We start from the raw sequence: 23,425 nt of genomic DNA, 5'->3' as shown, positions 1-23,425 counted from the left end.
GGTTGTGTATAAGAGTTAAAAATAATATAAATACTGTTCGTTTTCTCACACAAAACGCCTGTTTCGTGTCTAAGGTCATTAATGTGTACTTACAATGGGGAATTGTTTAATTTGGACTCTGTGCATGCTCTTTGAGGTGGTGACCATAGACCTCCATTATATGTGTCACAGACAAGAAAGGTTTGACCTAAAAATATCAAAATGGAAACTACTGCGGAAACAAAAACACCTACATCTTTGATGCCCTTGAGGTAAGCTAAAACATACCAACATTTTATTTAAAAGTTAACTATCCCTTTAATGTAGAGTACTATTACAGTACATCAACAATCATCACAGATGAATTTATAATATATAATATCAATGATTATATTAATGATTATATTATATCAATGATTATGTAGTTTGTGTGTGGCACATATTGCAAATGCTACAAACCTGATTCCAAAAAAATTGGGACACTGTACAAATTGTCAGTAAAAAAGAAATGAAAAAATGTCATGCCAGATATTGGCTCATTTTGGATTTCATGAGAGCTACACATTCCAAAAAGTTAGGCAAGGTAGCCATAAGAGGCCGGAAAGGTGAAATGTACTTATAAGGAACAGCTGGAGGACCAATTTGAAACTTATTAGGCCCATTGGCAACATGATTGGGTACTAAAAGAGCCTCTCAGAGTGACAGTGTCCCTCAGAAGTCAAGATGGGCAGAGGATCACCAATTCCCCTAATTCTGCAGCGAAAAATAGTGGAGGAATATCAGAAAGGAGTTTCTGATAGAAAAATTGCAAAGAGTTTGAAGTTATCATCATCTACACTGCATAATATCATCCAAAGATTCAGAGAATCTGGAATAATCTCTGTGCTTAAGGGTCAAGCCCGGAAAACCATACCAGATGCCCGTGATCTTCGGGCCCTTTGACAGCACTGCTTCACTTACAGGAATGCTATTGTAATGGAAATCACAACATGGGCTCAAGAATACTTCCAGAAAACATTTCAATTGAACACAATCCACCATGCCATTCGCCGTTGCCAGCTAAATCTCTAAAGGTAAAAAAAGGAAGGCATTTTTAAACATGATCCAGAAGCGCAGGCATTTTCTCTAGGCCAAGGCTCATTTAAAATGGACTTTGGCAAAGTGGAAAACTGTTCTGTGGTCAGAGAAATCAAAATTTGAAGTTATTTTTGGAAAACTGGGGTGCCATGTCATCCAGACTAAACAGGACAAGGATAACCCAAGTGGTTATCAGCACTCAGTTCAGAATCCTGCATTTCTGATGGTGTGGGGTTGCATGAGTGCATGTGGCATGGGCAGCTTACACATCTGGAAAGGCACCAGACCACATACTGCATCAATTACAACATCATGGCTGCATAGAAGAAGGATCCAGGTACAGAAATGGCCAGCCTGCAGTCCAGATCTTTAACCCATAGAAAACAATTGAGCAACTAGAAGCCTGCATTAGACAAGAATGGGACAGCATTCCTATTCCTAAACTTGAGCAACTTGTCTCCTCAGTCCCCAGACATTTGCAAAATGAAGAGGGGATTGCATACAGTGGTAAACATGGCCTTGTCCCAACTTTTTTGAGTGAGATGTGTTGATGTCATGAAATTTAAAATCAACTTATTTTGCCCTTAAAATTATACATTTTCTCAGTTTAAACATTTGATATGTCATCTATGTTGTATTCTGAATAAAAATTTAAATTTTGAAACTTCCACAACATTGCATTCTGTTTTTCTGTGTTCCAGTTTTTTTGGAATGGGGTTTGTACTTTAAGTATTGTTTTGTAGCTCAGACAGAAGATAATTTCTAGAACTTAAAATTGTGCTCTCTAGCAAGACAATGCAGTACAGCACATTAGGATATGAACTATGTATTATAGAGTACAGCACCATATAATGCATTTGGCTTTTAAAATAAAAACAGGGTGGGTACAGAGAATATGAAATGTAGATGTAGATTAAATAAATGTATAAAACACAAGTGAGGAGGCCAACATGTCAAAGTGCATGCATGTTTAATTCAGGCATGTTGTTTGGTTCATAATGTTACTGCCCAGAGGATGAAACTGTTCTTTTACTTTGTTATTTTGCATACAACAAACATACTACATACTAAATCCAGCACTTTGCTTCACACAAAACAAAGATATGTTACTAAAAGGCTCTATTGATTGACTGATGATGGCTAATTCAGTAGCACACTGAAGCTGTCAGCAACATTTGGTAGGTTGGTTTATCACTATAGTACGTACTGTGTAAAACTGTGGGGGTTTGGCATGTTAACCCCCCCCCCCCCCCCTTTTTTTATTCATCTTTTATTCAGGAATTACTGGAAGTCTGATTGTTTTCATGAAGCTCCCCTTGACTTCTATTCAGTAAAACTATATTTCTCTATCTTTATAGACATATTAGAATTGTTCATTTAATGTTAACAATTATTATTGAAAGAAATGTCTTACCCTAAGATTTTGATTGCATGACTTGAGACCATGACTTTTCCTTTCACATAAACTATTCCATTCATGATTTTACTTATATTAATTCTTGTTTTGCATGATGTATATTATTTTAATTCCACAAGGTATTGATCATGTAATAATTCCTATTGAGTGTCATTTAATATTTTTTCTCTTCATTTATTTTAGTTTTTGTTTCCTTTTCTTTCTTATATTTGTTTTACTCTTTTAGGTTTGCTTGAAAATGTTTAGTGTTCAAGAATATACACACATATATACACAAACACTTTTTAATTAAGTTACTTGTTTGTCAGATGTAGTCTACTCTTTATAGTAAATAAAGGATATATAAGTTGTTGTCATTCTTGAAAGAGATTCATCCTCTACATCAGCTCCTTTGATTCTCCATTGTCTAGTTGAAGCTCTTGGGTTCCTGTATTCCCTTTAGTCTTTTCAAAGAACTTATTCCAGTGATTCTTGATCGATCACTCTCACTTTTCTCACACCAGCACTATGCCATTCTACTCATTCAGACAGTATTCAGGTCCTAAATCTCATTGGAGCAGGTCAGTTACCTCTTTGACCACTTGTGGCCGCCATTATACAACATACAACATTATACTTTTTTAAATGTTCATTTATAAGTTCATAAGTTAATATACATATGATTATTGAATTATATATATATATATGCACACACACACACACATTTATGTATGGTGACAAGATTATATTATTTTCTGAGGTTTTGCCATTTTTAGCACTGTAAGTTTCTATATATTTTTACAGAGCAACTGGAATGAGACGTGCTTTTTATTTGATAAGACTTAAGGTAATCAAATTATGGAATATATAGCATTATGGTAATAAAACTGAAAATCAGTAAAAAAAAAAAAAAAAAAAAAAAACATTAAGTGGATAGTGGATTGGGTGGCTTTACAAACAGACGTTATGACAAAACTACACATTATCACATTAATACAGAAAAGTTTATTCTACAGCCTTTGGTGGATGTAATCTAGCCACAATATATTTACCTTCATTAATATTTATATTGAAATGTTTGACGAATGGTTCCTGTTTGTTAAGATTAAGAATGGAGCATCTAAATCTCACTAGTGGAATAACTTCAGCCTCCAAAGGCTGACATGATATCATTACACAAAGAGTACGTGTGTACTAAAATTTCAGAACAACCTGAACTGAATTCGATGGTCTCTTTTTATTTGGCAGTTTTTTCCCAAGGGCAAAGAAATTTGAGCAGGAACACATATCTGCACTGCAGGCTATACTGTACTTTAGCTCATGCACCTTACAATCCTTCAGGCTTCTTCATACTTCAGGGCTTGGGTTATCACAAACACCTTGATATAATTATACTGCAAATAAAAGAGTCTTAGCGGCACATTTAAATGAATTCCTTCAGGGTAAACATAACGACAAAATCCTTTCACTTTGGGGAACCTTCTATATATGGATTGATTTGGAGACGAAATCAAGCAAATATGATTATTAAATAAGTAACAGTTTTTGTTTGCTAGTAATGTTCTGGAAAATTGCTCTTAAAAAACATATATTGGCATGCTTCAATGCAGAACCTATAGCATCCATGGAAGCTTTGTATAAAATGTTCTTCATAGAAAAAGGCATACAAGAACTGTCCTCTGAATGGTTCTTTGTAGAACCCAAATGATTCTTCTGTGAAATCACAGCAGGTTTCTTTTTGAAATATTAATATTAATACTGCATGAAATTATATGTAACCCTCTGGTGCTCTTTCAATATATTTTCTATTTTAAAAAATGTGTTTTTGTTGTTGTTTAATAATTTTTTACTTAATCGGAATGAAACACACACATACTCTTACACACAAAATCCTGGACATAATCTGAAAGGGTTAAATGGTCCGAAAAATTAAAGTGACTCCTTATGATTATATAAAAATGACAGAATTGAAAGCAAATGTGAAACAAATTTCATCTAGTGAAATCGTTTCCACCCAAACTTCTTTAAAAGAAATCAAAATAATATGTGCTTCAAAACATTAAAGATTTAGGACAGTTTAATAAGTTGGAAATTTCATTTTTAGGTCTGTGCTAAAAAAAGTGGTACTGCGTGCATACATACAATTTAGTACCATAAAATGTTTAAGGGGTGAAAAAAAAAAGAATCTATAGCATATAGCATGTTTTTTTTACCACCATGCGATCAAAATAACCTTATCATATCCATCATATTGTTTAATAATTTTCTCACTTTTCCCATGATAAGTATGTGCATCCTCAAATAATGACACAAGAAGAAAAATCTTACTGTAATAATTATGCAGACTGCAGGACTGCAGGCTGGGAAATGGCAAGTGTTCTGATTACATGCCCCGGCTGCAGACCCACAGCTGTTGACACAACAGTCCCAGATGGTTTTGATTTGCAGCTTGGTTCATTGTGACAGCTCTGGCTTTGGAAGGCCTTTTGAGTCAAGGTGCAGCACATCAGCATTTTCAAAGACTGTCAGTGACAGGCCATGGCTCACCAAAGAGCCTTCTGGATAAACAGCAGGTGAATTTTCCCAGAAGAGCAGGGAGACTAAAGGGTCTAAAGGGAAAATGTTAATAAACAGGACAAAAATTAAACGAATAAATATTTTTATATGATCTAATAATTGACTAATTTTTCTGGTCAAGAGTAACCAGCAGATAAAGTATCAAAATGTTCAAATTAAAAGATATTATAATTTAACTTTAAATGCATATGGGTTGATTGAATTTTCTTTTTTGTGTGTGTGTGAACGAAAATACTTTTAACTACTGTTTTACAGCGTTTGAAGACACTGAGCATCAGTTTACTGGATATCAGTAATATTTCAACCAATAGGGATAATCTAATTATCACCTGACTAATAGGTCAGTTTAAATCACCACTGTGACTTTAAATCCATTGTGTAACGATCTACTGTACTATCGCTCACTGACACGGTAGTAACCGAGTGACGCCTACCGTTCACTGCGCGCGCTCTCATATCAACACAAAGCTCTGGAGCTGCTCCTGATAGTGTCCAGTACAAACCAAAACGAGGATTTCAAGCTTCGCAAGTAGTTTAAAAATCGGGAAATGGACCAGAAAGACACAGAAATGAACGAAAAAGGAGTTTCTTCTTCTACCAGTGGAGTTGTAGTTCAAGTCAGAGAGAAGAAAGGAGCTTTACGCGCTGCCATCCCCTATATGCCTTTCCCAGTAGCTGTCATCTGCCTGTTCCTCAACACATTTGTGCCCGGACTGGGTGAGTACAACGAGGCGATTCGCTCAGTTACACACAACCACCTGACCTGCGAGAAATAACACTGTTCTTACACCCGAAATAATCGACATTCCATCAACAAGTTCTTTCAGTGCGCGCTTTAAGTCATTTAAATTTGCTTTGAATAAGCTATAGGCTACTTATACAGTTTAAATATACATGCTTGCAATTATTGTTTATAAGCTACTTTGCAATTGCGATTTGAATGTCTAAATATTTTGATTAACGATTATTGTATGTTTTCATTAATTGAATCCATTCTTGCAATTCTTAATACGTTTTTGTTAAAAACATTTTTGTGATGTTTCTGTTAATGGGTCAATGACATAACGTTAATTTTTTGTACGTGTCTATTACTTTACACAGCAAAACAGACAAATGCTGTTCATACAGACAAATGGATCCACCTACAATGAACAAGTTCTCAATTTCTGAATTAAAATCTATTTTTATGTGTTTGTGGGGCATGAAGTCAAACGTGTGGGTTGTACAATGAAGAAAAAGTCTCGTCAAAAGGCTGAAAATCTCAACAAGATGACCCTTGAGTAGGTTGGCCAACCTTGTGTTATTATTGCTTTGGAAATTAAATACTGAATATGTTTTGTTTGTATAAAAGTGGTACAAGCAACATGTAAAAAGCCTTATTGTTGTTATGTGAAAAAAAAAAACATAATCAGGAAATTATATAATTTGATTAGTTCAAGTTGTCATATGGTAAACCCAAAGTAAATTATATAATGGCCTATTTTGGCTTGTTATTTAAAAATGCATGATATTTGTGAAAACAAAGTATTAAATTAATATGCTTACACTGTAGTCAAAGTATAAGAGGTATGTTGTACTTCATGGTCATTTTTGTTAGAAATTATTTTTAAATATGAATTAAATGATTATATTTCTAAGAGCCAGGAACATGTGTTTGAATACAGATTATTTTTATAATCATGAACAACATTATTTCTTATTGACCCATACAGCACCAAAACACACTTGGAGTATCTGGACACGATCAGGATCAGATCCTGTTTCTCGCTGACATTTAGGTCAGGATTCAATATGAGCTGTTTTTATTTCAGATCATGTCCAATTTTTGAAGTGTGGTAACAGATCCATCACATGCATCCGAGAGCATACCAGAACAGATAATCAAGATGATCATAAATAATTGCATCCACTCCGTTACCCTGATTGATAACTTGACCTTTTCTGCGTCCTAGCCAGTCCGTTCATCCATCTCGATATTGTCATTTCCAACTTGATTCTCAATCATGTTAGTTCGGTCTAAGTAATTGCTAATCTCTGGTATCTGGTCATGTGTGTGATCAGCTTTTGCGAGCATTTTCTTTCATCCAACATTGCTTTTTCTTAATTGGCAATAGATTGTGCCAAGATGTCTGTCTTCAAAGACCAGATGGGTTGTTTTATTTTCTCTTTAAGAATTCTAGTACCACTGCATTAGACAGACACATTTAAAGCATCACTTTGTAGCTTGCAGCTTTCAAACTATAAAAGCACACATGGCAGATGAATATTGATCTCCCTTATGTCTAATAAGGCTGAAGGCTTTGTAAAAAGCTAGTAGTAGTAATAAAAGGATCACACTCCTGGTTATTTTGCACCTGAGTCACTGCTTATATAAGTGAATTGTCTTGATAGGTGGCCTTTTATGGATAATGCAGTACATCTGATATCTCTTTTTTTAACTCCACAGATATGGATTAACCCTTTTTGTTAACACAGATTTTACAAATTGATTAGATTTCAATTCACAAGCTTCTCTACTTGAATCAGATTTCAGTTTGTTTGGATATATTTATTAAATTGATTGAGTTGTGTACAAATATTGATTTTTTTTTTTTTTTTAATCTTTTTTTTTCTACTTCTAGTTGTGGTAAAATCGCAACATTTAAACTGTGGTTGTCCTATGATAAATTTATTAAAACTTGCAATAAAAGAGATGCCAATAACAGGTTAGTGTATTAAGTGTCTTCTCTGAGGTAAATGTAGCATGACACATTTTTACGAACTGTTTTTTTGACCACTTTTTGTATTTAAAACAAAATGAGTGAATACATGAGACATAATACATTTCAGTAAGTTGTATTGTTTTTTTATCATGCTTTCTGAAGTTCATTCATGTTTATTTTATACTATAGCTAGTAGTTAAAAGAAAGAGATGATTGGTTAATCTCTGCACTGCCAATTGAACTCAGGTGTTAAATTATGTCACATTAAATTGATATCGGTGCTTCAAAATGACAATCAATTAATGGCGCAGTAAGCAATTTCTGAGAAACGCTTTTGAAATTGAATCAGACCAAGTGCCAAAACACACTTGTACCCAATCACCAGTAAGTACATGGCATGTTTGTGAATTTGGGGGCAGACAAACCAACACATGGTCTTTTTAAGTAGGGGCATGCTTGTTTTGTTGATTTAAAAAAACAACAGTTTTCTTAGAAACTTACTGCACATTTAAAAACTGGTAATCGATATTGTCAAGCCAGCCCTACTTTTACCAGGGCATGAGAAATATTCAGCTCTTCTACGGCATTTTTGACAAGACGTATGCATCCAGGACATTTGCAGAGCTTGTAATCCATCTCTGACAGTTGCAGTTAAATTGAACATACAGTAATCAACCCGGTGACCGCATCACTCAGCCACTTGTGGCCCTCTGGTGTTTATGTCAATAATGGTTTCATCCATCAGGATACCACTATCGGACTTGTGCCTCAACTCATTTAATTTTGCAGTCCACTTCAGCATAGCCTTTCCTCCTCAAGTTTCGGCCAGTCCCTCTGGAGTCTGGAGGACATGGAGTGCTTTTGGAGGATGCAAGCGTTCAGTATGAATCAGTGCATATGCTGTATAAATACTTACAGAACGAACATGCATTCTGCAGGCACTAATGTGCCTGTCTTGTATCATCTGTGCATGTGGGCATAGTTTACTGAGCTCCTGTCTGCTGCACAGTTGCTCATACATAAACTAGAGCGGAATATTATGACAAGAGAGCCCATGTTTGGAAGACGATGATACAAGGGAAAATGCAAAGAGCCAAATGGGGCTCTCTTGAGCACATAGTCTGTGCTCGGGTTGTCTGAGACCATTACCACTCTAGTTAGTGAGTCATGCTTGACAACCTGCTCTCCTCACCTTTAATTTCCAATTCTTTGCAGGCATGTGTTGGGTGCCAGATGAGTTTAGATTCAAATCATCAAATCATGCATATTTTCATGTGCACAAATTGAGGGTCTTATTAATAGATTTCATGTCCAAACAATGAAATTGCGGTGTTGTATTAAACAGTTCTTTGATGCTAATAATGCAATAAGCATACTTTTAATTAAGTTGCTTCAGACTGTGACTGTGACTAACCCGTCCACACGGAGACGGAGCTTAACCCAATCCAATCTTTTTTTTCCTTGTCTCAAGAAATATCCGTGTCCACACGAAACCGCAAAATGATGTAGTATACATGCCAGACCAGTATGTGGTGCTGTTATTCTGCCACAGAGATACACTAAAAACTGAGAAGAAGACTTGGACTATGCTCATAAACCTTGCGCGTGGTACACAAACGAACATGGAACAATACATTTATTAATCTGTGTTAATGTTAGTTAATAAAAAGACAATCGTTCAGTGTTTGTTCATGTTTTTGTTGCTGTTACGGGACGTAGAGGTGTCTGACTAGGGGGGAGACGTGGGCTGATGACGTCATCGTTTCAGAAAATATAAGATTAGCCATCCAGACGAAAACGCAAAGACGGCTTTTTCAAATTTATCCACTCTGGGACCCGGTTTCAAAAAATAGCGGTTTCACCTTACGAAAACGCCGGATCCGTGTGGACGAAACGCCTATCCGATAAAAAATGTATGCTTATTCACAGAAACGCGCCTCCTAGAAATTTTACTTAAAACAGCAAAGTTTGCATGGATGGATGGATAGATATTTTATCATAGTTAATAAATGATCTTTTGTTGACCTGGGTGGAAAAACGCTTCACTTCCCATAATGCATTACCTGTGCTGAATCACTCTGAGCTGCAATTTAGTAAATCCGTCTGGTTTTAAACAATTTTTCCTATCCAACACTGCAGATTTAAAATTAAATTGTGACAATGGACTCCTGACTTGCATTTTTTTACACTTTTTTTCCTTGTGTGTTCAGCCATTCTGAAAATCTGTGGCATCAAAATTATTTTGACAGTTGGATTCACAGCTGTTTAATGTTAGGCTTGCATGCTTATTTGCACCATTTGTTCAGGCATACTAGAAAAATCTTGTTTTAATTCAGGCTTTGTGTGGCCAAATATGTAGCCTTTTTACAAATATATTTGGTTTAGAAGTAATCAGATATGGATAGAATTTCATCCAAAGAAAGTAGTTTCTCAAGGTCTAAAAGTGGAAAACTGTTGACTTCTCATCTTGACCTGATCTGAATCTAAATGGGAAGTCTTTTCACACGGGAAAAAAAAGAAAGATATTTTGTGGTGAGCATGAAGATTTCTGTCATTTAATACATCCAAGGGAAGGATAATAAAGTGCTAAAAGCTTTCCAAAAATAGATGGAAATGTATAGTGAAAATCATATAAAACCCTTGTTTGAAATGGACTGTACTTTAAGCCTAAAATTTGAGTATCATTTAAAATGTGAGTGTTAAAGTGCAAAGAAATGACAAAGGTCGACCACTTCAATTGCATTTAGCTTCAGAAACACAGCTAAAACTGAATGTCCTGAATAATTTATTCTAGAAATAATGGCTTTTTAATTTTTTTTGCTTTAATTTTCTAATTTCCACAAGATATTTTTACCCAACCAGGAATGTACAGTAAATGACATTAACCAGAGATCTGAAAATGACAGAAGTCTTTTCAGTGATTACCCTGCTGATCTTGGTTGGTTTGCTGATCTTCTACTGGTTAAGCTGGTGGGCCAGTTTAGGTGCAGACCACCTGGTTTAAACTATTTTCTCAGCAGGACAATTTGAGTGATTTGTGTTGCTCATGCCTATGCTATCCCAACACTCTTTGAATTGAACCTATCGCTCTAGCCCTGGTGCTCTTCTAGTTTCCATGACAGCAGATGCTAGCAGAAGCCTGCCTGCCTGTCTCCTCTAAGATTGAAAGAGATAGATAAGCAAGCAAATGAATTCATTCCAAGGGGGTTCTTCAAAGTGCACTTAAACGGGCAAAAAAATTTATGTTATCGTTATAGATTGCATTACTTCTTTTAGACCTTTAATAATAAGTTAAAAGCTTCTTTTAAGCTTTTCATAAAGCAAACAATTACAGAGGAAAAACAGACATGCAGAGAAGCCTGTTACTGTCAGGTAGAGGATTCTTCTATGCGACCTTACGTCTTCTTTTATTTTTATTATATTCATTTATTTTTATTTATTTATTAATATATATTTTCTATATACATTTTGAAAACATTTATAACGATTCAAAAATATTATCACTTACCATCATTTGGATACATAACATTAAAATAAAGAAAAATTGAAAACACTTTTAAATTGTAATAATTTTTCACCATGTAACTTTTTTTTTCTAAACGTAACTTTTTTTTTCTAAACAAGTAAAGCATTCTTGATAACCATAAAATAAGAATACATAAAAAAATGTGACAGACCCCTAACTTTTGAATGGTATTCTGTCTCTTAGTTCAGTTCTCTGTTACCATGATACTTCATATGCAAATACAATGCTTATTTTACATATTGCTGTTTACATGCACTGTAGTAGGGAAGTATGTGCATATTTGGACAATGTTAGATTTGAACTAGACAGCCAGACTCAAAAAACCTTCCCAGTTTTGTGTAAAATATGCATCAGATAGTCAGTTAATGGACTGTAGGCGGACAGAGGACATGTCTTATAAGGCTGAGACACACATAAAAAAAAAGGAAAAGAAGAAAAACAAATAGGAAACTAATGTCTCTTGGAAGTGCAGTGAAAGAAACCATGGGACATCTCAGACAAAAATATGAGATTTATTTTATTAAATTGCAGCTGATAGATTCAGTTCAGTTATTATATTATACATGATTACCAGAATGAGGGCACAGTTGGTGTTTTTGTGACAATAGTTCACTTAGAGAGCAGAAAAATGGCTTTCAGCTTAACATTTTTGGCAGCAGATAGAAGACAACTGAGCGCTGTAACTTCTAATTTTATACAGTTCTCTTCACTCACAAAATGAGATGAATGGGATAACATCATTCAGAGACTGTTATTGGTCTCATTTTGAATAGGGCTACGCTGTCAGTAGAGACACCCGATAATTACACTGTTGCTCTTGCTTCAGATTACCTAAGATTTGCAGTGTGATTAATGGCCGAGAGTATATTAGCAATAAACAGCAAACCCAGTGAACAGAAAAAAATAGATTTTAAGATTTGGCAATAAAGCACAAGTTCATCGCAGTTTAACTTTTGGGAAGTTTTGGGCAGTTTAACTTTTGGGATTTCATATCACAAATCGTTCTAGCATGTTTTCTCATTTCTGATCTTCTCAAGGCCCCGTCACGTGAAATTGTCCCTTAAAGTCTGCATTAAATGGGCAGTACTGGTGCTGTTAGCCTCATAAAAGAGAGTGTTAACCCAAATGACTCTCTCTTCGGAAGGGATTGAAGAGCCAGTAAATGACTGATGAGTAATCAGCTTCTCACAAGAATGGCTGAAAACTGTGATGGCTGCAGGGCGTCAGACTGACTTTGTCGCTTCTCCTCTCAAGCTGTCTTGGCTCTCATCCTTGAGCTGTTATAAATAGAGGCCGCAGAGCTGTTGTGGAATTTTCAATTTCCGGAATAGTCGCTGTGCATGTTTCCTAGGCCTACCTTGAGGCTAATCCTTCACCTCGCTTTCAGAATGACTCTATAATACATCAAGCTCTCGGGCATAGTTTACTCACCTGTGCACCAAACACTGCGTGTGTAATGTTAAATGTTAGAGAGGTGCTATATGAACTCTGCTTAGTTTTTATCACTTAGCTTTATCACATATTCCTGTGGCTCAGTGGTAGAGCATACTACTGGCTTAATCAAAATTGTAAAATATTATTACAGTTTTTAAAAAATGACATCATTTATTCAATCTGTGATCGTGATCCTTCATAATTGATCCTTCATAATTCATTCTAATATGCTGATTTGCCTTAGTTCATCCAAAAATGAAAATTAAGCCATAAATTACACACCCTGAAGTCATACTAGGTGTATCTGACTTTCTTCTTTCAGAAGAATTCAGTTTGAGTTATTAAAAAAAATTGGCTTTGATCTTTCAAGCTGTTTGTTGCCACTCAGCGGTTGTTGCACTGCATCGATTCATGAGAAGTTTAATAAAAAGCTTATCCATTAAAAAACGTGTCTCACATGTTGTAAACAAATGACGTATGATGTGAACACTTTTATTGGCATCAGTGGTTCCATGAAGAACCTTTACCATCCATGGAAAACTTCTATTGCACAAAAGTTTCTTCACAGAGCAAAAACGGTTCTCTAATACCTTTTTGGAATTTACATTTTTAAAAGCATAGGTCTTCATGAAATGTTTGTTCCTTATTGCTAAAAATCAATATCTCTATGGAGATTTTGAATAGAATTATAACCTCTATAACCCTACTCTTGTGCTCTATTTAAATCTGAGAGGGGAGAGCGTGTTGAAATCTCTCTTTTGTTAGACTTAAGGTCATTCTTTGTCTCTCCAGTTTTATGCAATGGCTTGCCAAACCATGCTGTCTGACTTAAAGAAACTCAATCAATATGTGCAATCAACAAGTAAAGAGTCTATGAACGACTTCCTGAAACTGAATGGTGCATCCACTAGCTTCCAGTCTGAAGAGGGTGAACAATGGGAGAGAAGATAACTGATTTTCATTCCTTGCAGCTCCTAGGGTCACCACGACTATTTATATCAAATGTGCTTACAGTATGTATGTTTAAAACATTAAAACATCTTAGAGCGTAAAAAAAAAAACTACACTGGCACCTGAGAACTTCCACACATGTTCTCCTAGCAATGTTTGTCTCTCTCAGTAGAAAGGGAACTGAAAAGGATAATTAAACTCCCCCACTCTGAGGGAAGGCTGAGGGAAATTATAGTGATTGTGAGCCTAATATGCAGGGACTAGGACCCCTCACCACCCTACTGTATCTTATCTTCAAGCATCCCTTCTTCACAGAGTGTGAATGTGTGCATGTCTCTGTTGAATAGTTATGACGTGCGATGTGGCCTCTAAATTATATGTGTGCCATATGCAAGCAGACATTTGCCTGGGTATCCTGTGCTTAATTCAGTTTGACAGGCAGAAGCATTGTTGACAGCCTGATGCTAGATCACACAGCTGATTTGACCTGCAAGTGTGTGTGTGTTTAATAATATGGTGGAGTGGGGGTCCTCACGTCATTCAGTTTAATTAGAGTGCTACAAACACTCAAGGCTCTGTTTGTCACTAAGACCTGAGCAGTCTTTACTCAGCCTTGCAGACTGAAAGCATAGCATAGCTATCTATATGTCAGTTTTAAATTATATTTAATATATAACACATATTGAATTTCAATTTATACTGTATACACTGCCATTCAAAATTTGGGTGTCAAAACATATATACTGTATGTTAAAAAAATGCTTATGCATATCTTCTCCTCAAGTCTAGGGACTATCAGCATTTCCTACACTCGTTCTATAATTCCTTGCTGTCTGCTTTTGGGGGAAGTACAGTGAATGTATTGTTTGTATAACGGCCGTGGGAATAAAAAGCTGTGAAAAGTGATGTTTTCCCTTCTCTACTTGGAAAGCCCCTTCCGGATGATAAACTTAAGAGGTTCTATCCCAGTCCTTCTCAATAACAGCCAAGCATTTTATAGTGGCAGACCATACTGTTAACTAAAGAACAGGCTGTATCCGGGGTGAATAAAGTACATTTCTCATAATGAGGAGGCTCATCAGTTTTGTGTGCTATGCTAATGTTCAGCCGCTGTCCTCCCTATTAGAATCTATTATTGTGATAACACTAATGAGATGCTAAGCTGTGCTTGGCAGCATAGTGCTGTCTGCTTGCTCACACTCCTTCAGTGTGAATTATGCTTATCGGCCTTACAAAAATGGAAAGCTATTCATAACCTAATTGCCCTGGAATGAGGGGGATAGAAAAAAATAAATATCTGTCTTGGCGAGTTACAGTACTATGTTGGTTAAAGTTCCCAAGAGTTTCCAAATGAGACTCTTCTTCAGACTAGTCCTGCAGATCTGCGGAAAGATCAGAACAGCATAACACATACTTAAATACTGAAAATATCTCTTTGGAATTGCTTTGTGTCCAGATTTAAAAGCAGAGTGTTCTGCTCTTTAAAGTGAACATGAAAGGAATATCTTCATATCTTAAATAACATGCAACAAATGTTTATTTGTCTTTGCAAAAAAACAACAACATATTTGTAATTTGTAATCCATATGACTTATTATTCAATGATAATCTTTTAAGCACAGAACAAACATTAATTTCAACCAAGACCGCAGATGTAATAGAAGCTGACACTGACTGTTCCTAAAATCACCATGTTAATTTATATTCAAGCTCCTCTGTTAATATTTTATGCCATAATTATGTCTCAGACCTTATTGTAATGTATGGTATTATTCACACTATGATGAATGATATCATTAGTGTGCGGTTTTAAGATTAGATCAAGACTTGCGTCATATTGCATTTGTTAACTATTTTAACCACAGAAGAGGATCATATTTATATATATCCCATGTTGACGGCATCTCGCTTTATTTTTGTGACAGGTACATTCATCTCAGCCTTCACGGTTCTGTGCGGAGCGAGGACAGATCTTCCCGACAGACACATGTGCTGCGTTTTCTGGCTGAACATCGCAGCCGCCTTCATCCAGATCGTCACTGCCATTGTCATGGTGGGCTGGATCATGAGCATATTCTGGGGAATGGACATGGTCATTCTTGCAAGTGAGTATTCCTCCATAAAACCACTACAAGCACCTTTTTCAATTAGGAAATATTTTTGGTTGTTTCGGTAGCCCCCCGAAAACCCGTGTCCCTTGTTTGTCCTGAAACTGCCCACTGTTCTTGAGAAACCGTGCATTATGTACTTTTGAATAAGAATGAATATGTTTAAAAAAAAAATATATATATATATATATTTTTTTTTTTTTTTTTTTTTTTTTTTTTTTTTGCCTAAATATCATATTTTTATCATTTAGTACCCCCCCTTAGAAGCTGCAGAAGATATTTACATGTTTCCCAGAAGACAAAATAAGCTAAATTTACCCTTATCTTCAAATTCAAAAGGTTTTCACCCCCCGGTTCTTAATGCATCTTAATGCATTCTTAATGTTTTTTCTTCTAGGAATAGGAGATCTGTTTTTAATGATCTCTAGCAAAACTAGAACAAACTGTACATTGAAAGGGAAAAATATATATTATGTCATTACTTACCCTCATGTTGTTCCAAAACTTTCCAATTTCTTCCTTTCTTCTGTCAAACACAAAAATATATAAAAAAGTATATTTTGGGTTGTTTTTGTCTATACAATTAGGAATAATAATATGAAGTGTTGTTTTGGACTTTCATCATATAGGCAAAAACTGCTGAAATGTCCTTCCAAATATCTTCTTTTGTGATTGTTCTGCAGTAGAAAGAAAATCAAACAGGTTTGGAACAACAACATGAGCGTGAGTAAATGATGACAGAATTTTCATTTTTGGGTGAACTATCCCTTTCACATGCGTGGTAAGTGTAGAAGATGACAGGATTTCAGCGGTCAACCTGCTGTGGGCCATAGTCAGCTCCGTTCATGTTCAACCTGACATCTTTCTCTCTTCTTCTAATATCACCTCCTCCTTCCAGGGCTGTAGAAGGTGCCAGAATCCTTTGAACAATGACTATTAGAGCGGTCTGCTGGTAGGAGTGGATTGAAAGCCCTGCAGTAATTGTTCTGTGTAGGCGGACGAAGCAAATCACAGAACTTCGTCACATGTTTTTACTGTGGAATGTTCATACTGTCATTGAACATTTAAACATATTATTTAAAATTCTAATCATTTATTTATTTATTTATTTCGCTATTTTACAACCTTTTGGATCAAAAGTTTCTGAAGGTAAGTGAACCAAATATTTGACTTTTATCTTGTCACTAATTATACTCAGACCTGTCTCAAATATAAAAAAAAACATAGCCTGCAAACATTTTCCATGCACATACTACATACTGTACACTGCAAAGAAAAATGGTTATATATGCAAATTATTATTATTATTTTTTTGTAACTGACCTTTGCAACCTCAAATTGTCTTAATTTAATTTGGAGGCAGCAAATGCTATATAAAATACCATAAAAATATTATTATTTTATTATTACTTTCTTTCACAGGCCTGAGGATGTTTGTCATGAAGATATTTTGTAAATTTCCTACGATAGAAATATCAAAACTTAATTTTTTATTAGGCCTATATAATATGCATTGCTAAAAATGTACTTTGGACAACTTTAAAGGCGATTTTCTCAATATATAGATTTTTTGCACCCTCAGATTCCAGATCAAATTAAAATATCTCAGCCAAATATTGTCCTATGCTAGCAAACCATATATCAATGGAAAGCTTATTTATTCAGCTTTCAGGTGTATAATGATGTATTAATCTGAGTTCCAAAAAATGTACCCTTATGGCTGGTTTTGTGGTCCAAGGTCACATATTATTATAAAGAAAATGCAGAGTTATATTTATATTTTAAGAATTATAATTATATTTGAATACATTTTTAAATGTAATTTATTCCTTTATACTATTTCTTTCTTGGCCAAACTAAAATTAATTTAGTTATCCTGATTTTCCTTTTATACTGCATCTAAATTTAAAACTTATGGTCACAGAAAAGTATAGCGCAAAATGATACATTCCGATGAGGAAACTGAATGAAATTAATAACAAGTGACAAAATGTCTAAGAGCTATGTTTTAATTAAATTTGAACTGTATAAAATGATTTTTTCCAAGATTGACTTTTCCACCAATGCATGAAATATTGCCTTAAAATATGGCTTAAACTTAGCATAATTAAGTTTATACATTTACGTACATTTTATATGTTCATAGACATGAGACACCAAAATCTCTCTATGCCAATTTTTTTACAGAATGATAATTTAGGGGATTCATTCTTGCATTTAAATGTTGATTGTCAAATAATTTTAACACTTATGAAATATTACACTAATGAAAGTGTTAGATGCAAACACAATTATTTGATACAGGTCTGCTGTCCACACAGCTTGGTCACTCATCTCAGCCCATCATCACTACCATTGCTGCAAGCTCGGCTTCTCCCATTCTGTTTATTCTGATCCATCTCGGATAATGTGCCTCCCACCATCTGCCATCTGCCAGTCTCCTCTCAGTCTGTTTGATCCACTCTTTGTCCATTAAATGCCAGTAGAACCATAGAGCTCATTAGAAAAGAAGCTTTGCAAAAGTGTGACTTCATACAGAGACTGTGACGATGCACCACTAACTCCTTCAGTTGCACGCTGAGCCCTTTGACAAGATCTTTCAGCAGCCTTGCCTTTGTGGCTCGCCGACTTGGAAGACCATTTAAAGTAATAGTGGCCCTCAAAAATCATAATCCAGACCTGCATGGTTTTTCTTTCTTTCTTGAAACACAAAAGGTGATTGTATGAGTCATTCATACCAGTTTTGTGAACTGGATCTATTGATTCATTAATAAAAAATTTCATTAGGCTAAAAAGAAAGTCATTTGGGTTTGGAATGCAATGAATATTAACAAATACTAACAAACAGTTGTTCATTTTTGTGTGAACTATCCCTTTAACTACTATATTTGCCTTAAAGTTTGCAGTAGAGTTTACTAAATGGCTGGCATGCTATAAAGAAAGGGCTTGATAGTTGAAGCTTGGGTCTTGATCTTTTGAAAGCTTTAATGCATTGAGTCATCTGCATTTAAACCTGTTATAATGCAATGCTTTAAGAAGGTCATGAGTCATCAATCTATTCCCATTCTACATCTCATTAGAAAAAACTGCAAGAAAAAGCCAAAACCTGTGCATTTCAGTGCACAGATAGGAGCCAGTGTTGTAAAATGTAAACCCCACTGAGGCATTTTCTAGATGATATATATGAAAACCACTCACATCAAGTGGTAGCATTCAGTTTTTGTTGGCGAGGGGCTGTTTATTATTTTTTTTATATATTTATGTATGCTGAGGATGCTTTCAAACCTTCTTTAGGCTTCTTTCTGTAAAAAAATGTTGTTTGGTCATTTGGTTTATAGACTTTATTTAACAACACAGAAAGCATTCAAAGTAATAAAATAATTAATCAAGTAAATAATAGTTTTATTCAAATACTATTATTTTTTTTATTGAATATTTTTATTCAGCTTTATTTTATGCAGTTTTAGTGCGTTTTTACATTTTAAATTATTTTATTTCAGTTAGTTGCCAAGGCAAAATTTTTCATCAAAATTCAATTAATGTTCATTTTCTATTTTTAAGTTGTATTTAATTTCAGCTTTATTTTAATTAACTTCTTTTTTCAAATAACAGTTCACAAAATAAATTGTCATCCTCAACCTTCCAAACCTGCTGTTATAATACAGTGACAGGAGGCTCCAAAAAAGACAAATCATGCATTACGCAAGTCATAAAATGATATTTAACAAGGCTACACAACCAGCATTTATTCATACTATAACTTTAAACTCGGTTTGCCATACCTTTGGGGTTAGTATTATTTATTTATTGGAAACAAATGAATACTTTTATTCAGCAAGGATGCAGGTGAAGGATGAAGTTTCAAAAGATTTATATATCAAAAACATCAAAGTATCCTACAAGGTAAAAATTATGGTTTGCATAAAAATATTGAGCAACACAACTGTCTTCAACATTAATAATAAGAATAATTTTTCTTGTGCAATCAGCATATTAGAATGATTTCTGAAGTATCATGTCACACTAAACAGCTGTTGTAAGTTCAGAAATTTAGAAATTAAAACTATTTTACATATTTCAAAAATGATTTGAAATAATTTGACAGTTTTTACTGTATTTTAAGCAAATAAATGCAGCCTTGGTGAGCATACAGTAGGAGACATTGAAAACATTGACCCCTGTAGTGTGTACATACAGTATAGCTGTCTTGTGAACGCTGATGCTCTTTTCCTTTAGGCTACAGGGAGCAGGCCGCCCCTCAGCAGCTCTGACTGCCGTCATCCAAACCTAATCCTGAATGTGCGCCTTTCTCCCGTGCTGTCTGGCCAACACGTATGGGAGCTTTGAGATGACCCCACGTGGCCTGGGAGATCCAGGGGTTGATCACATGATTCTCAGCCCAACTCCTGCTACTTCCTGTCAGGTACTGCGTCAAGGGCACCTGACTGTTGAGGGACAGCAGAAGAGCATGAACATTCTGTCAATATCACTAAAAATTGTCCAAACGTGCGAACCGTCTATGTGCCGAACACATCCTATACCTGTCAGGGAAAATCGATCTTAATCATACTCTACTCTGTAGTCTTAATGTATTAAGCTGACCAATATACACTATGGACATTTGAGTTTGTAAAATAACTATATTTGTTAAAAAGCTTTGAGGTATCTGATGAAGTAGCTGAAAGAACCTGCATTATTTACTCGCCCTCATGCCTCTTCATTTTTGGGTGAACTACTCCTATTTTGTTTCCCACAGAGGACTATGAATACATATTACGCTGTATATTTAAATGTCATGTGCATTACAGTGTCTCCAGTATTTCTTTATAGTGTGCTGTGTTTTTATTACTCATATTAAGCCTTATAAAAGAGAAAGTGTGTATTTATGTGAATTTATAAAACATACTGTACATTGTATTCTGCAAAAAAATACATCACCTGTTATTGTTAATCTCTATTAGTCTTAAATACCCAGAGACCATCAGCCAAAAACATAACCTTTTTGCCCAGTAATTATCTGTTGTTGAGTAAAACAGCCAAGTATTGGTGAATCATGGTAGGCTAGTTGCCATAGTGACTGGCCACTTTAATCAACCCATGCATAGGGTATGAAATAATGTAATTAAGTGCAAGTTATTTTTATGTGACTGATAAAGAGTAAGCCATGGAGAACAGTAAAAACACTATGATTTAAGACTGACATTAAAAAAATGAACCACCAATTGCAAATGACTGCAGCAACTGAGTAAGCAGAATTTGTGCTCTTGCTGAGTGAGTGTGCAATATATTTGGAAAAATTCAAGCCCAGATATGAGGTACTCTGAACTGGTTTCTAATATTTAACTCACACTGAAGATTTTTAAATCTGGTTGAGTCTCTTTTTTGGATGTTATTAATGGATATTTGCTGGTCTCTGGTGTGAATGTGTGCTGTGAATTTGTTGTAAATATGGACAAAAAGTGAAATAGTCATGTAAATTTGTGTGCTGTTGTGTTAAGTGCTGCCTTTTAAATACAAACAACATAATCCAGTGCTAAGTCCAAAGGCATAAATATAGTACAGACAAACATATGTTACTAAGCAGATTTACACAATGATGCTGTCACTACTCCAGAAATGTCAGAGGTGCCATATCCAATAAATTGTGCTTTCAAAAAGTGACACGGTGTCTTGTTTTGTTTTCTAATTACAAACTAAGAAATGCACACATCCAAAAGCTACTCATCTGTCGGCATGATCAAAACTCAAAGCAGCGTTTGTTTTCAGCAATTTTGCGATACTCAAAATCCTGCTAAATAGGAGTGTGGATTCTTAATTTTTTTATTTATATAATGTTTTAATTATTATGTAGCTCGGCTTGACAGCAGTGTTATTTTAGTATCATTGAGTACTATAGTTTTTATTCATATTTTTTTCATTGTTTCTATTTTTCTATAATTTTTATTAATTTTGTTGTGTTTCTGTCATTTTTATTATTAGTTTTTTTTATTTTTTAAGTTTTAGTTTTAGCTATTTTACATCAAGTTAGATCAGTCAAGAATCATGAAATTTTGGTAAAAAATTTAGTAAACCGTGTTACTGAAAAGTGTGAGGGATCAGAACAAACAAGCTTTAATGATTTTTCCCACTATTTGTTTTGGCTGGTTTAATTCCTTCTTTGCATTGGGTTTTAGGAACATAGAACTGCATGTACTTGATCAAAAATACAGTAAACAGTCATATTGTGAATTATTTATTTATTTTATATTTATGAAGTAATATTTTTGTATGGCAAGATATCCAATTTGGATTTTGATAAAATATGTCGTTTTCCCTTTGTGCAGTAGAGCACTTTAGATAACAGCACATAAAACCTGTGCCCCTAAAATCTCTTCCTACCTCTTTTAGTGTTTCTGGCTCTAGGGTTATCTCTGTCTCTGTTTCCAAAGCATAATCGTTTGCCTCCAAATAAGGCTGTTCCTCGTGCAGTTCATCATAGGCTTTTTCCCTGCATTCCTCTAGTCTCACTGCTTTTTCTCGTCTCTCGTGATAAAACCAACCAAAGGCACCGTGAATAGTTTCAGTAAACAATTTAATGTTATGTGTACAGCCGTGCTTGTAAAACCAAACACTTTCATGATCTACATGCCAAACAAACTGTTCTGTACCATGAACACTCTTGTGAACCATACTGAGAGCGGGTTTACAGCTGAGGAGAGATGGGTAAATAGAGAGATTCTGAGGTTTAAGCTAATGTACACCGAGAACATATGCTGCACGACTGGCCTCTATCTATATGGACATCTTTAGTCACTCCCTGTCCACATCCACTGTTCCGAGAAAACCACTGTGGGGCCAAAAAAGGTGTCAAGCCTGATTGAGCAATCAGCTGCACTAAGACTAGGCTCATTTATGTCATAGATGTCATGCTCCTCATGTAGTAGACATCCTGCATCACCCAAACAAATGGGACTGAATATGTCACTGCTCAGTTACCCTTTCTCAACATTTTTCATTGCTATAAAAAAAAGTTTTAACATTTAAACATTTCTCATTGCCAGACAATGTCACGACATTTGAATTAACTACTTTCTGCTCCTATTGGACTGTCATTCAATTCAACATTACAGTGCAACATAAGCTAAAAAGAACAAATTTTTGTGCCATTGTTACAACTAGTCTGAAAGCCACCGTGTGCCTAATGCATTCATATTTGCTCACAATTATAAACAATTTTGCATGTTTAATGAACCTATTGTGTTATATTGTTGTACCTCTATTGTTGAAAGAAAAAGGTTATTCCTTGAAGAGCCAGCAGATGGTGCACTTGGGTTAATTCATTCTACATTTGCCCACTTAATAACAAAAAGAAAAGAAAAACTCAAAACAGCTGTGATAATATTATATAATGCATAACAATTCATATTATTTTATACAATAATAAATAATAGTGAACTTTCCATCTAGTTTCTTCCTATCCTCACGCAGAATGCACCCGCACATATGCTAATAATTAGCCTAATTTTGATCAATCTCTAAGTAGGCTACCACGCAAGTCGGCAAAACAAAAATTGAAATGCCAAAATTTAGAAATTGCTGTTTATGTACACTGTTTATGTACACTGTTGTTCCTGTTATCAATTGCTGTTTATGTAGTTCCCTATTTCGCATCTAGATCGGTATTTGCTCATGATGT

At 35.0% G+C, this 23,425-nt stretch overlaps 1 protein-coding gene across 2 annotated transcripts; it reads left to right on the top strand.

Moving 5' to 3' along the window:
- Positions 1-5,460: 5,460 nt before the first annotated feature.
- Positions 5,461-21,411, top strand: stum (stum, mechanosensory transduction mediator homolog). 2 transcript variants are annotated; one of them, XR_008160604.1, is made up of 4 exons: positions 5,461-5,746; positions 15,568-15,747; positions 16,649-16,899; positions 19,987-21,411. XR_008160604.1 is itself a non-coding variant. In XM_052587143.1 (3 exons), the coding sequence occupies exons 1-3, from the start codon at positions 5,578-5,580 to the stop codon at positions 20,019-20,021; spliced, it is 384 nt and encodes a 127-aa protein (XP_052443103.1). In that variant the 5' UTR covers positions 5,461-5,577; the 3' UTR covers positions 20,022-21,411. The 2 variants fall into 2 exon arrangements, 1 of the variants encoding a protein (XP_052443103.1); XM_052587143.1 differs by lacking the exon at positions 16,649-16,899.
- The last annotated feature ends 2,014 nt before the right edge of the window (positions 21,412-23,425 follow it).

This window comes from Carassius gibelio, chromosome B20 (assembly GCF_023724105.1).
Source record: "Carassius gibelio isolate Cgi1373 ecotype wild population from Czech Republic chromosome B20, carGib1.2-hapl.c, whole genome shotgun sequence".
Classification (NCBI taxonomy): Eukaryota; Metazoa; Chordata; class Actinopteri; order Cypriniformes; family Cyprinidae; genus Carassius; species Carassius gibelio.
The sequence above is the reverse complement of the archived record's forward strand: the minus strand, read 5'-3'. Positions and strand labels throughout refer to the sequence as shown.